The 12,578-nt window shown below is 40.4% G+C and overlaps 1 protein-coding gene across 1 annotated transcript; it reads right to left on the bottom strand.

Annotated features, from left to right (window-relative positions):
- Positions 1–890: 890 nt before the first annotated feature.
- Positions 891–12,227, bottom strand: umodl1 (uromodulin-like 1; the record flags this gene model as incomplete). The annotated part of the gene is made up of 17 exons (XM_083926536.1): positions 12,137–12,227; positions 11,642–11,884; positions 11,214–11,369; positions 10,739–10,866; positions 10,405–10,588; positions 9,367–9,507; positions 7,750–8,022; positions 7,068–7,325; positions 6,697–6,809; positions 6,318–6,537; positions 5,383–5,520; positions 4,181–5,283; positions 3,870–4,030; positions 3,183–3,419; positions 1,825–1,981; positions 1,640–1,724; positions 891–1,078 (listed from the first exon to the last, which is right to left on the bottom strand). The coding sequence occupies exons 1-17, from the start codon at positions 12,210–12,212 to the stop codon at positions 891–893; spliced, it is 3,861 nt and encodes a 1,286-aa protein (XP_083782662.1). The 5' UTR covers positions 12,213–12,227.
- Positions 12,228–12,578: the final 351 nt, after the last annotated feature.

Raw genomic sequence — 12,578 nt, 5'->3', positions numbered from 1 at the left:
GAAGCCATCTTGCCTTGTTTTTATAGAGCTGAAGAACTGTGACAGCAGCACCCCCAAGTGTCTACATTCATACAGGACATGTTTATTGTCACACCACTTAGAGCTCGAGAACAGTTTGTAGAAGTGAGTACAAAATGAATATTTCACAGGTGTAACAAAGAGTACAAATACAAAACATGTAGAAAAATAGCAGCTAAAAGAAAATAAAGTGATAGCTGTGCTTGACCAGTTTGCAGATGTTGTATTTGTAAGTATATTGGACTGTTCATGATCCTTTGTACAAAGGTATGTAATCTAGATACGTGCAAACTCATTACATTACTACATTGCATTACATGTAGCAAAATATCCTCCGTACACAATATCTTTAATGATCTGAAATCACATTTTCTTTCCAGTATCAGCTGAAGGCATAATGCAGCTTTAAACTGAAGCTTTTTCACGCCATAAACACACAGAGCAGCAGCGGACTGCCTCTCGCCGCAATAATACGCCGTAAACACACCCTACATCGCCATGTCTTCCACCGTCTGCGGCCAAGTGCTGCCAAACTCAAAGTTGGGGATAGTTTAACTTTTAGCAGCAAAGTGTGCCGAGATAATGCCTTTTAAAATGTGTAACAAGTTACACCTATTTATTCTGAATGTTAAATATGTATAGTCTCTGTTATTTAGCATCTTAAAAATATGTTGAGGGCATGTAATATATAGACATAAACAATCTGTACTCCATTCATTGTTTAATGTGCAAAGACTTGCAATGTTTGCTGAGAACTAACATGATAATGGTGCAACAGTGCCACTAAGTGGCTGCTGGGCTGTACTAAATGTATCTGCAACTTCTAGTTACTGGAAATCTTTTCCAGTTGTATGACTTTGTTTGTGGGTGCTCTAAGTGTTAAAGACAAGGTAGGTGAAGTTCTCCTGCTTGGGTTTGGTGCTGAAGTTGTAGTGGCCAATGCGGTTCCTCTGGTAGTAGAAGAGACTGATGAAACCAATGATGAAGAAGAGCGACAGGCCGATCCCTAGGCAGGAGAGTCCAACTATATTAAGAGTGGTATATTCCTCTTCCAAGGACTCTGCAAAAATATGTGTCGAAGCGTTTACAAAATGGAATTAAAATCACAATCACAAAGTGGTGAAGAGCTGATTTGAAATACTGTGACTTTTATAAGTACTGGCTCTTACAAAAAACTCTCAACCGCACACTTCCAATAAGCTGGCATTTTCAGTTCAACTCAGTCCATCAGGAAAATAAATAATTCACTTAAAATGAAGATACCTCTCAATATATGCTATCAGCTTTTGATATGTGTTTTCCACCAAGCTACTTAAACTTGCCCCTCCACCAGACTGATAGAGCCAGCAGCACTGCTGCCATAATTCAACAGCTAGATGGGCTATTCAAATTTTTTGAAATTAGGGACACTCCAGTTTATAATGGAAAGTGAAGACCTCCATAGCTGCTCTAGTTTAAAAACACATTGACAGAAGAGTAGAAGTTAAAGTGCCATTGCTACTTTAGATGGAATTTAATTCCATGTTTCACTTAAATTTAAACTCAGCAGAGGCATGCAGCTGAAAAAAGATCTCATATACAGAAAAGTAAAAGGTAGATTATTCTGTGTAACAGTGCTCACCTTCATCTGACCTCAGCAGGGGCCCCAATGAACCCAAAGCTGTCCCAACTGTGTTTGAAGACCGAGCTGTTCTTTGTAGACAGTCCTGCAGGGAAACCCAAGCAAAGATGACAAAGGAGAAAATTCAATTCCACTGTGTAGAAGCTGCGTGGTTGCATCTGATTTGGTAAATAGGAAATACTCACAGGCACACAGGTATCTGATCCGATCTGCACACAGATCTGGACCTGGCAGTGCAGATAGATCACATCCAGGTTGACGATGGAGAATATCTGTACAGACACACGTGATGTGCTGGAGTTCCCGTTCATCAACACTATGGTGTATGAGTTCAGGGAGCAGCTATGGAGACAGGGATAGCAATTTCCTTTATCATTATTTGTGTGAGTATGAAATCACAATCCGAAACACTGTAATAGTAATGAAACAGAATTGTCTTTTCATGGCTACAAACATCTGTCAGCTGTCTCACTAAGATACCATCAGATGACACTGGAATCACACACATTGAGTTATTGTATGATGAATTCACTGTTCATTAATTGTTGTCACTATTATTTTGTTTGGTTTGAGATATTGCATTGAAACAAGTTCAATTTGAATTTGGGGGAACCAGAAAATGTCTCCCTATCATGGGAGCAGAGTTTCAGTGACCACATCATCAGCACATCTCTTCTCTCTGCTGTTCATCTCCTCAATATGTAGAACTGTAGATTACAATAGTCTACAAGAGGTTATTAGTTTAACATTGAACTAGGGTGGGTGGTTTTTCTTTGAAGAAAGTGTCAAACATAGGTATTTTATTTTGAAAAGCATGCAAGAAGTGTCCACACCCAATAGATTTTATGAAAAAAATCTAACATTCCTGTATTTAAAAGCTGTGGAAGCTGAGAACAGCCGTGGTATAGATCATTTTATTTGATCCCATTAACTGGAGATTAGCCTACGTGTTAATTTATTCATTATCTATGGTTAATAGAGTTGTTTCTTGTTTCTTTCTTTTTTTGTACATATTGTTCCTGTTATTCTTATATTTTAGATTTCCCTGTGTTTATATTGTTCATATTTTTCTATATTTTTCTACAGTTTATTGTTTTTTACTGATGCTTATTCTATGTTTGCTGTCCACTTTGCTGCTGTAATAAGGTATTCTCGCCTTTATGGGACTAATAAAGGAATATCTTATCTTATCGTATATCCCATTATCATGAGAAAACAAATTCTTGCATAAAATAATTAACTCATCTCTCGATACAATTTAAAAAAAAAAACCTACCACGGCTGTTCTTGGCTCGAACTTATTGAATTTTGACAGTTTATATATAAGGTTAGAAATTTGCCAGCTCCCTGTATACTCATCAGGTGACCCCATATGGGGTCCAGACCCCAAGGTTGGGAAACTCTGAAGTAGTGCTGATAGTAATGATAATAGTAATAGTAGGCTGTTAGAAAAATAATAAGTAGCTGAGAAAAAGAGTACATGTATTTGTCATAGCTCATACTAACAGACTAATAGTGTGTAGTGCTGCAGGTAGAAGCAGACCTGTTCTCCAGGAAGGTGTGGCCGTAGGTGTCCACAGGGTTTTGGGTGGGAGTGGCCCAGCATTTGTTGATGACTACTTTAATCTGCTCTGAGGAGGTGTTGAGGCTGACCTCCATCACCACAGCCTCCTCAGAGGACAAGCTGTAGTTGTTGGGTAGAGGCATTGTACCGTTCATCAGCTGCACTGTCACCTGGAACGACCCCAGGCCCATGATGACATCTTTGATCATGTCATACCTGGAGACAGGACAGGAAAAAACAAAAACAACTATAAATACAACAGGAACACACTACAAAAAAGGCTTACTAATATATTTCTGTTTTGTACAAAAACCCAAGTGTGAAAACGAAAAGTTGTTGTTTTACAGGGAGTTATGTACCATCCCATTTCTTGGCTGGGACCAGTTGCCAGGCAACTAGCAGAGACTCAGTGATGTTACTGGTGAATTACTGTTTACTTAGCGAGCTTTAGAGGTGCAGAATTTGTTTCCTTCGGATAGAGCCAGGCTAGCTGTTTTCCCCTGTTCCCAGTCATTAGTCTAAGCTAAGATAACGACTGCTGGCTCCAGTTACTGTACCGACGTAGAGTGGTATCAATCTTCTCATCTAACTCTCTGCACAAAAAAGCAAATAAGCATCAACTGTTCAGTTGCTCTGAGAATAATAATGACAGCAAGTGAAGCGTACCCCATGGAGCCGAAGTCAGCAGAGATCAGCATGTTCTTCATGTAGGTACACATGATGGGAATCTCCAGCCGTATTCTAGGTACCTCCACTGACCCACTGGGTGATGTGTACATTCCCATGGTGTTGAACAGAGTTACAGATGTTGTGTAGTGAGTTTCATTCTAAAATACAAGATGTAGCAAGCAGTTTGGATTAATGCACTCCAGTTTTACAGATAATATACTGTATATACAAACATAGTGTCTACGAAACATGTAAGAGCATTGGAAAATGCAAAGGTTTTCAAATACAACACTTTTTTCAAAGCTCACGTGCACAAGACTTGTGAGACACTCATTCCAGGCCACGGTCAGCTGGGCATGGGTGGCATTGCCTCCATTGACGCCACATTCCGGCAAGCCCAGGTATAGGGTGTGCTCCCTGATCTTGTTGCTCTGAAGAAAATCCTTGGCAACTGTCACAGTGATGGCAGCAACCCTGCACTGGACAGATATGGCCCCTACCATAGAGACACTGGTGGCAGTTCTCAGGGAAGTGGCAATGGTTGATGTAGGTTCTGCAATGGTGGTGGTGGGGTTGGCAACAGTGGTTGTAGGGGTAGAAGTCATGGATATTATTGCAGTTGTAATGTTTTTTGAGGCACTAGTTATTGTTGGAGCAGTAGTGGTCGTTGTTGGGGCAACAGTGGTAGTTGTTGGGGCAGCAGTGGTAGTTGTTGGGGCAGCAGTGGTTATTGCAGGGGCAACAATGATTGTTGTTTGGGCAACAGTGGTAGTTGCAGGGGTAGTGGGGATGGTTGTTGGGGCAGCGGTGGTGATTGTAGGAGCAGTTATGGAGGTTGTTTGAGCGGTAGTGGTGGTTGTAGGGGCAGTAATGGTGGTTGTTGGAGCAGTAATGGTGGTTGTAAGGGCAGTTATGGGGGTTGTTGGAGCAGTAGTGGTGGTTGTTGTAGCAGTAATGGTGGTTGTAGGGGCAGTAATGGTGGTTGTTGGAGCAGTAATGGTGGTTGTAAGGGCAGTTATGGGGGTTGTTGGAGCAGTAGTGGTGGTTGTTGTAGCAGTAATGGTGGTTGTTGGAGCAGTAATGGTGGTTGTTGGAGCAGTAATGGTGGTTGTAAGGGCAGTTATGGTGGTTGTTGGAGCAGTAATGGTGGTTGTAGGGGCAGTAATGGTGGTTGTAGGGGCAGTAATGGTGGTTGTTGGGGCAGTAATGGTGGTTGTAAGGGCAGTAATGGTGGTTGTAGGGGCAGTAATGGTGGTTGTAGGGGCAGTAATGGTGGTTGTTGGGGCAGTAATGGTGGTTGTAAGGGCAGTAATGGTGGTTGTAGGGGCAGTAATGGTGGTTGTTGGGGCAGTAATGGTGGTTGTTGGGGTGGTAATCGTGGTTGTTGGAGCAGTTGTGGTTGTTGTGATTTCTGCACAAGACAAAACACTGTGGTTACAAAATACACAGAGATTCTGTCATTATTTAGTTTATCAAATTAATCTTTCCCGCTTACACAGTGAGACCATACCTTGACAGGTTCGCCCAGGCCTTTCTGAATCATTGTTTTTGAATCCATCCATGCAAACACATGTGTAGGAGGCCCAGGTGTTGTTACATGTAGCCCACTGGGAACAGTCATTTTCCCCTGAAGCACATTCATCAAAATCTACAAAAAGCAAAATATTTGGCTCAGTAACTTAACAGTAACAGTAACTCAGGCTTGGTGTTGTTCTCTAGTATTGTACTGTATGACCCTGGCAGATTGTTTGTACTTGATAATCAGACAGTGCATTACATTTTAGTTTGTCTAAGAAATCTTAAATCTCTTGAGTGCCTTTTGATACAGCCATGAAAAGAATAGGATTAATCTTGACACAGGTTCATAAGGAGAAGTATGCAGTCTATGTTATACAGTTGATATGTTCTTCAAAGGAAAGATATGGATCAAATAGGACACCAAGATTTCTAATACAAGGGCTTTGTGAAATAGTGGAACAAGTTTTGTTCAGGGTGACATCATAAAATGTATTAATAAAGTGCTTTGGAGAATCCGTACTTCAGTTTTCCTAGAATATAAAAGTATTTCTGATGCATTCTTCCACTTTCACCAGCTGTGGCAGGCGTCCGGCTTAATGGAGATAAAGTTAATTATCATCTGCATAGAAATGAGAACCTTGTTTGTAACTATTAATGTACCAAGGGGCAACATGTAGATCGAGAAAAGGAAAAAGACCAAGCACAGATGCCTGTGGCACACTATAACTGACCTTTTTGTGATATGATGAAACAGTACTAACCTAGAGTAAGTAATCTAAACTAATTTCCATGTGTAAAATAAAACTTAGACTTTATTGTAAGTTACTTTTAATATAGTTAGACTATTCTTTGAAGCACTTCCTAGTCTTATACAGTACCTACCGGCCCTGGTCTGATTTTTAGACAACAAAATATAAAGAGACATACCAATTGTGCTGGTGTTGTTTTTATCCACGCTGAATTTGGTGCTGTTCATCAACGAATGCAGCAGAGCTGTGGAGACATTTCTGATGTCCTGGCTTTGACTGCTGTCGAAAATGATGATGAAGTTGACCACCACACTCCCTGAGGAAAAGCTTGTGATCTCGATTCTCACCTGGCCTGATTCCACCATGGCCTTCATCTCTGGAGACAGAGACTGGTAGATCTGTTGTAGTGGAAGTAAACAGCTCCACAGTAAGAATAATGATGGATAAGTGGGTGAAACAATATAACTTAATTAATTCAACTTTGGTAATTCATTGAAATAGACATGTTTACAGTGAGATCCCATTCTGTCACTGGGTTATCTTTGTAACACACCTACCTCCTCTGTAACACTGTCAGTGAGATTTTTGTAGGCCTGGCTGCTGGTGTTCTGCAGATCAGCAGTGAACTGGATGTTTGTAAGTCGGGCTGTAGCGTCAAGAGTCTGAGCATCTTCAAAGAAAAGTACACAAACATTTTCCACAATTAAATGTCAGCCCTCTCTTACCAGCCCAGGGCCAAAGCCTTCAATTGACTTCTCTTTTCTACATCTCTTTTCTCTTTTTAGCCATTAAGGTCAATTTTATCGCTTTACTTACTGTGAATAGTCATCAGTGGTTGCATCTAGGTTGTGAACTCCCACCACACAACTAAACTGCACAAAATGTATATTATAAAAAAGTCAACTTCATTTTTGTGCACAGATCTTACCAGTTTTGACTAACATATGAAGGGCGACTCCTTGGCTTCCACAGGAACAAGGCGTCACAGTAACATTGTAGAGCACCCCAGGCTGCAGTTCCCTCACCTCCATCATGGTCTGATTGGTGACCCAAGAATGAATGACCTCTGACCTTTTGCTTAGAACAACCTGGTAGGTCTGGTTTGTCTGAAACTGGCTGGACCAGTAGACACAGAAGGAGGTTCCAGTGACGTTAGCTGACCATACGCTGCTGATGCTGGGAGGAGCTGGAAGGTGGTGGTGGTAGCGGGGGAGAGACATTCAGGGTTATCAAATATTCATTCATCTTGGTTAAAGTATTAATTTGAAGTTAATTGGGAAATATGCATATTTCCTTTTATGCTGAGAGTTAAATGTTACTTTTCATTTAACTCTCAGCAAGAAAGCAAATAAGCATATTCTCCAAAATATCAAACCTTTAAAGATATCTACATCGGCCAATAATGTGATCAAAAAAGGTAAAGTAACGACATACACTATATTCCAATGCTCACCAGCACCTTTGAACTTAAATTATTTTGACTAAATCAATCGTTTCCTCTCAAAAAGGGACAATTTTGATTTGGACACAACGCCCACTACTTTGGCTGGTCAGTCAAGATGTGGGGATTTTAAGCCGCCTTGAGATAAATAAATAAAAATATTTCTTACAGCATGTGGTTGTTGGCAGAGTCGACTCTACAGTTGAGCTCATGCTGCTAGAAGGTGCAGAACTCATCCACTGAGCATGTGATGAATTATAAGGGACGGAGCTTGTATTACTCAGAGCTGTAGTCATGCTGGGCTCAGTAGAGTTGAAGATGCCCATGCTGCTATTACCCATGGGGTTATGTGTGCTGTTGGAAGCTGGGGTGCAGGTCGTGTTCGTGGGTGGAAGGCTGGTAAATGCTGGGGGCTCTGTTGTGGTCAACAGACTGACATCAGCTGGGAAGAGAGAACACAAGTTGCTGTTGGAAGCTTCTGACACAAAACGATGTGCGTGTGTGTCAGAGGAATATCGATTAGAAACTCTGCAGAACATACATCTTGCTTGTCTAGAGTGGCTGATAAAAGGAGTCAGGTTTTAACATCCCTTTGCTAAGTGTTCACCCAGGTTGTCACATTAAGTCCTGGTTCAAGCAGCTTCCATTGGCCTGAGGAACTACACATGTTGTGGCCTCTTGTGCATCTACATGGTTTCAAGTCAGTGATTTCTTCCTACAGGTTTGTTTGTGACAAAGACAAGGTTTTCATATTTTTATGTTTGTGTTTGATGAAACATTTCCTGTGGTTTTTTTTTACACATCTGTCAGTGTGGGTGACGACCTTTTCCCGGCTGTGTTTTTAGCATCGTTTCCTGAATTTCACCTTTTAGCAAGATAATGAGAATCTACGGTAATTCCCCCACGGTGTGACCCTGATACAAACATATGAGGATACACCCACGTAAACATCATTTACCCACAAAACAACATATAATATTCATGCCCACTCAGAACTAAAAATACCTAAGAGACAAATTGTTAACAAATATCCATGGCTTTATTATACAGACACTGACTAAAGATCAGAGACTTCAGTTCACAGCTTTGAGGCTTTACAAACAGATGTGCTTGTGTGATGTGCCGTTGTTCTTGTCTCTCAGCAACAGACACGCTGCCCTACACTGTTGGTGAAGGTTGCTAGGGCTCTAGCTCTAAGTCCTCTGCATTTTTGTGTTTTAATGACAGATGACAGATTAAAACTGATCATCAATCAGACATCATACAGTATAAGACAATGCTCTTTGTAGTATTTATTAAGTTTAAATATTCATTGTCGACTTTGAAAATTGTATTATGTTTATACTTATATATATTTTTATTTTCATAACAATATTTATCAAAAAGTATTAGGTCTCTTTAACAAGAAAATAGTGGGTGATAATTGCATTATAATGCACCAAATTATGTGGCTTTTCCATTAATCATTGCTAGATGATGTGAATTTATATAAATTTAAAAAATAACATTTTTATTAAATTTCTTTCTTTAAAAAAATATATTTGTTATTGATTGATCTCTGTATATCATTCTCAACTTATTTGGTTATACTATGAATTTTACTCCACACACAGAATAAGACAGCATGAAATGAAAAAAAACATCTTTAGGGCTTTGGTATAATATAGTATATAATTACTGCATATATCATAGTAAGTGGTATCAACCTGACGGTAGATGCATGGTACAAGGGGAGGTTATGTGACGTGATTACTGTCTGTAGTGGGTACACTACTTTGAAGTTTACCAGTGCAAGTGGCTCCAGGGTTGCTGGGGTCCACATCAATATATCCTTGGTGGCAGGCACAACGGTAGGAGCCCACCGTGTTGTTACAGTCTGCCTCAGGGGAACACTGACGAAGAACAGACTGTGCACACTCATCTACATCTGCGTTGCAAAAACAGACGGATGAAGAGGTTACACTGGACACACAATCACATGTTTATATGTTTATGCTTCAATTGTGAAAATTATTATTATTATTATTACATTTATTCTTTTTACAATAATAACAATTGCTTTTCTGATGATGAATGATAACCTAAAATATATGTATTCATTTATTTTTATTGTAATTTATAAGGAAATACAATTGCAATTACAGTACAAATACAATTGTGAAATTATAGACAAAACTTTTTACAAAATGTATTGTAAAGGTTTCACGCAAGAATTCACTCGTCTTCTTGTATCTTTGATTTAAAACGCTAAGAAATTCAGAAGTGGCTTAAAATAATTTAAAAGTACAATATCATGCTCTCAAAAAGCCATGAATTAAACGTGTGCTTATAGTGTAGACAAGGAAATGAATTATCTGTAAAAGGACGGCGATGTGAGCTTGTTACTGTGTCCTTGATGCAAATGTGAAAGTGTGTGTGTGTGTGTGTGTGTGTGTGTGTGCGTGTGTGTGCGTGCGTGTGTGTGCGTGCGTGTGTGTGCGTGTGAGTGTGCATGTGCGTGTGTGTATGTGTGTGCGTGTGTGTGCGTGTGTGCGTGTGTGTGCATGTGCGTGTGTGTGTGTGTGTGTGTGTGTGTGGCGCACTCGCTCTAGTGTTATTTTCCGCCATTGCAGGAAACATCCCACAGATGACTGTCACTCAAACACAAGTGGTGGGAGAAGGAAACTGTGGTGTGACTGAGTCATTCTTTCCTGAACACTGTGTTCTCTGCAACGTGAATCATTCTCAAAACTCTATAAGAATGGCATTTCTCTAAAGGGAAAAAAAGCCCACATAGCTTCACTGACATGTGAGTGCTGCTGTACAGTCGAGCGTGTTTCCTCACCTTCCACAGTTACGGATGACACCTCCTGTATGTGTTTGAGAAGGAGGTGCAGCTCTGATGTGACATTGGACAATGAAAGAGTAAAGTTGAAGTCGATCAGAAGCGAGGTGGCAGTTCTGTAGGGATGCACAGGCTGTGAGCTGAGGTAATAAACTGAAACATCGGACTGCAGAGCTCCAGTCACCTAGCATTAGAGATACAAAATGAATAAAAAAAACAAGATTAAAAAAAAAAAAATCTGGCTAGTGGTCTTGGCAGCAGAGTCTTCTTATATAAGCAGCAGAAGTCTTAATATCTGAAGTAGAAGCAGCATTAGTATTAGCAGTAGTGTTACCATCGCTTGAAGCAATCGTATGTGATTCAGATGGCCTCTATCACTGGACGTCAGTTGCTGGTAATCTGTCTTCACTGTCACCGTAGCATTAAAACGGTATCCTCCATTCTCAGAGTGATTTGCCGAGCCTGAAAGTTAAGTTAAAAGAACAAATTATAAGGAAAACACATAATTTCTCACTTAGTGGGATCTAGGGGGCTGTATGAAAATGATTGGTTCACCTTTAAAAAAGCAACGCCTTCCCCATCTAAAAGGCTACTGGCTAACATTAGCAAACTTTAGATAGATATAGCTGTGTAACCGGCATTACGAGTCAGAGCTTGGACCATGACAAACAACATTCTTTGCACTTCTTTGGTGAGGAGATAAAAAACAGGATGATTTCAGGGTTGGGGTGAAAAGACCCATCAATACGAATATACTTAGATGCATACTTTAAAATGAAATTTAAAAACAAACAATCAGCTCAACTAACTTGGATCACTGCAGAGAAAGCGACCAGATCTCTGGCAGCATTTTTGCCAGTCTGGGCAGTCCGTGTCCCACTCACAGCCCCCAGATCTGGAATCCAACCCTTCTGCAGTTGGACAGGATCCGGGCTTGGCAGTGAACTCAACACTCCTGTTTACCGCTTCATTCAAAGGAAATAACATGTTACAGGCCATATATTAGCGGCAAGATATTTGTAGCGGCACAGTTACTGTGCTTCCATCTGGTGTCTTGTACACAGTAGCGCACACTAAAAGGTCATGCTGATTACGTGTCTTTCTACAGCGTGTGATGTTATATCACATTTTATAACACTTGAACAAAGACACTTAAAATCTAAGCACAGACTGAATAATTGGTGCTATTTATTATCTTTGAACCCATTGATGGATATATGATGTGCAGTACACTCACGCAGCGCACAGTAACGACCAACTTGTACATAGCCATGGCAGCATCTGGTCACCTGCTCCATCACTGCCTTGTACTCAGTCTGATGGGTCATCCTGTAAAGTGTGACTGTGCATGTCTGCAAGGGTACCCAGCCACCACAAAGCTTTGTCACAGTAAAGGGGACCGTATGCATCACCAGGAAGCTCACATTTCTCGTCTCATTGTGAAGACATAGATGGTAGCCAGCAGCAGACAGGCTGTTTCCTAGAATCAAATATACCTTGTCAATATTAGTGTTTGTTAAGTTTCTGTAGTAGTTAGTCTCCGGCTGCATTACATCAGATTGTACATTTTGAATTCTTGATTTTGACTTACTCATAAAGTAACCTATAACACAACACATGCATGCATAATAAAAGCAGAGAAAGGAAAAAAATGTAAATCCTTACAAATTGCGTATTCTGTTGTGGCAATATATCAATTTCATGTTAATCCGTCATCTGCGTAGAGGCCTACCTTCATGCACAGTGTTTTGTCCCCTACAGAGAGCCAGCAGGGCCGTCGCCACCCAGATGGAGAGCATCCAACTCATTTTTCACAGATCAAAATCCCAACCACATATTTAACGATCACATTGTACGTGCATGTTTCTCTTTGAGATGATGCTAACTCACTGTTCAAGGCGTACTCAAAGACTAAATCCTCTGTGGCTCTGTCTTTCTCCTCCCCTCATTGCACCATCAGTCCCTAATGGATCACACAATCCCAGCAGCCAGCAGGTAAGTGTTAGGTTTTGACAATATTTGGAGTTGCATTTGTCAGTGTAGTAAAATTACATTAATCTTTGCAAAAATATTACAATATTCAGACAAGTTGATGCCTTGCATTGTGATGGCATAAGCTCATGACAAGCTAGTGAATCACTATACAACAAAGAGAAAAAACCTTTAGTTTTCAC

Source organism: Echiichthys vipera (genome assembly GCF_963691815.1).
Source record: "Echiichthys vipera genome assembly, chromosome: 14".
Taxonomy (NCBI): Eukaryota; Metazoa; Chordata; class Actinopteri; order Perciformes; family Trachinidae; genus Echiichthys; species Echiichthys vipera.
This window is presented reverse-complemented; position numbering and strand designations above follow the sequence as displayed.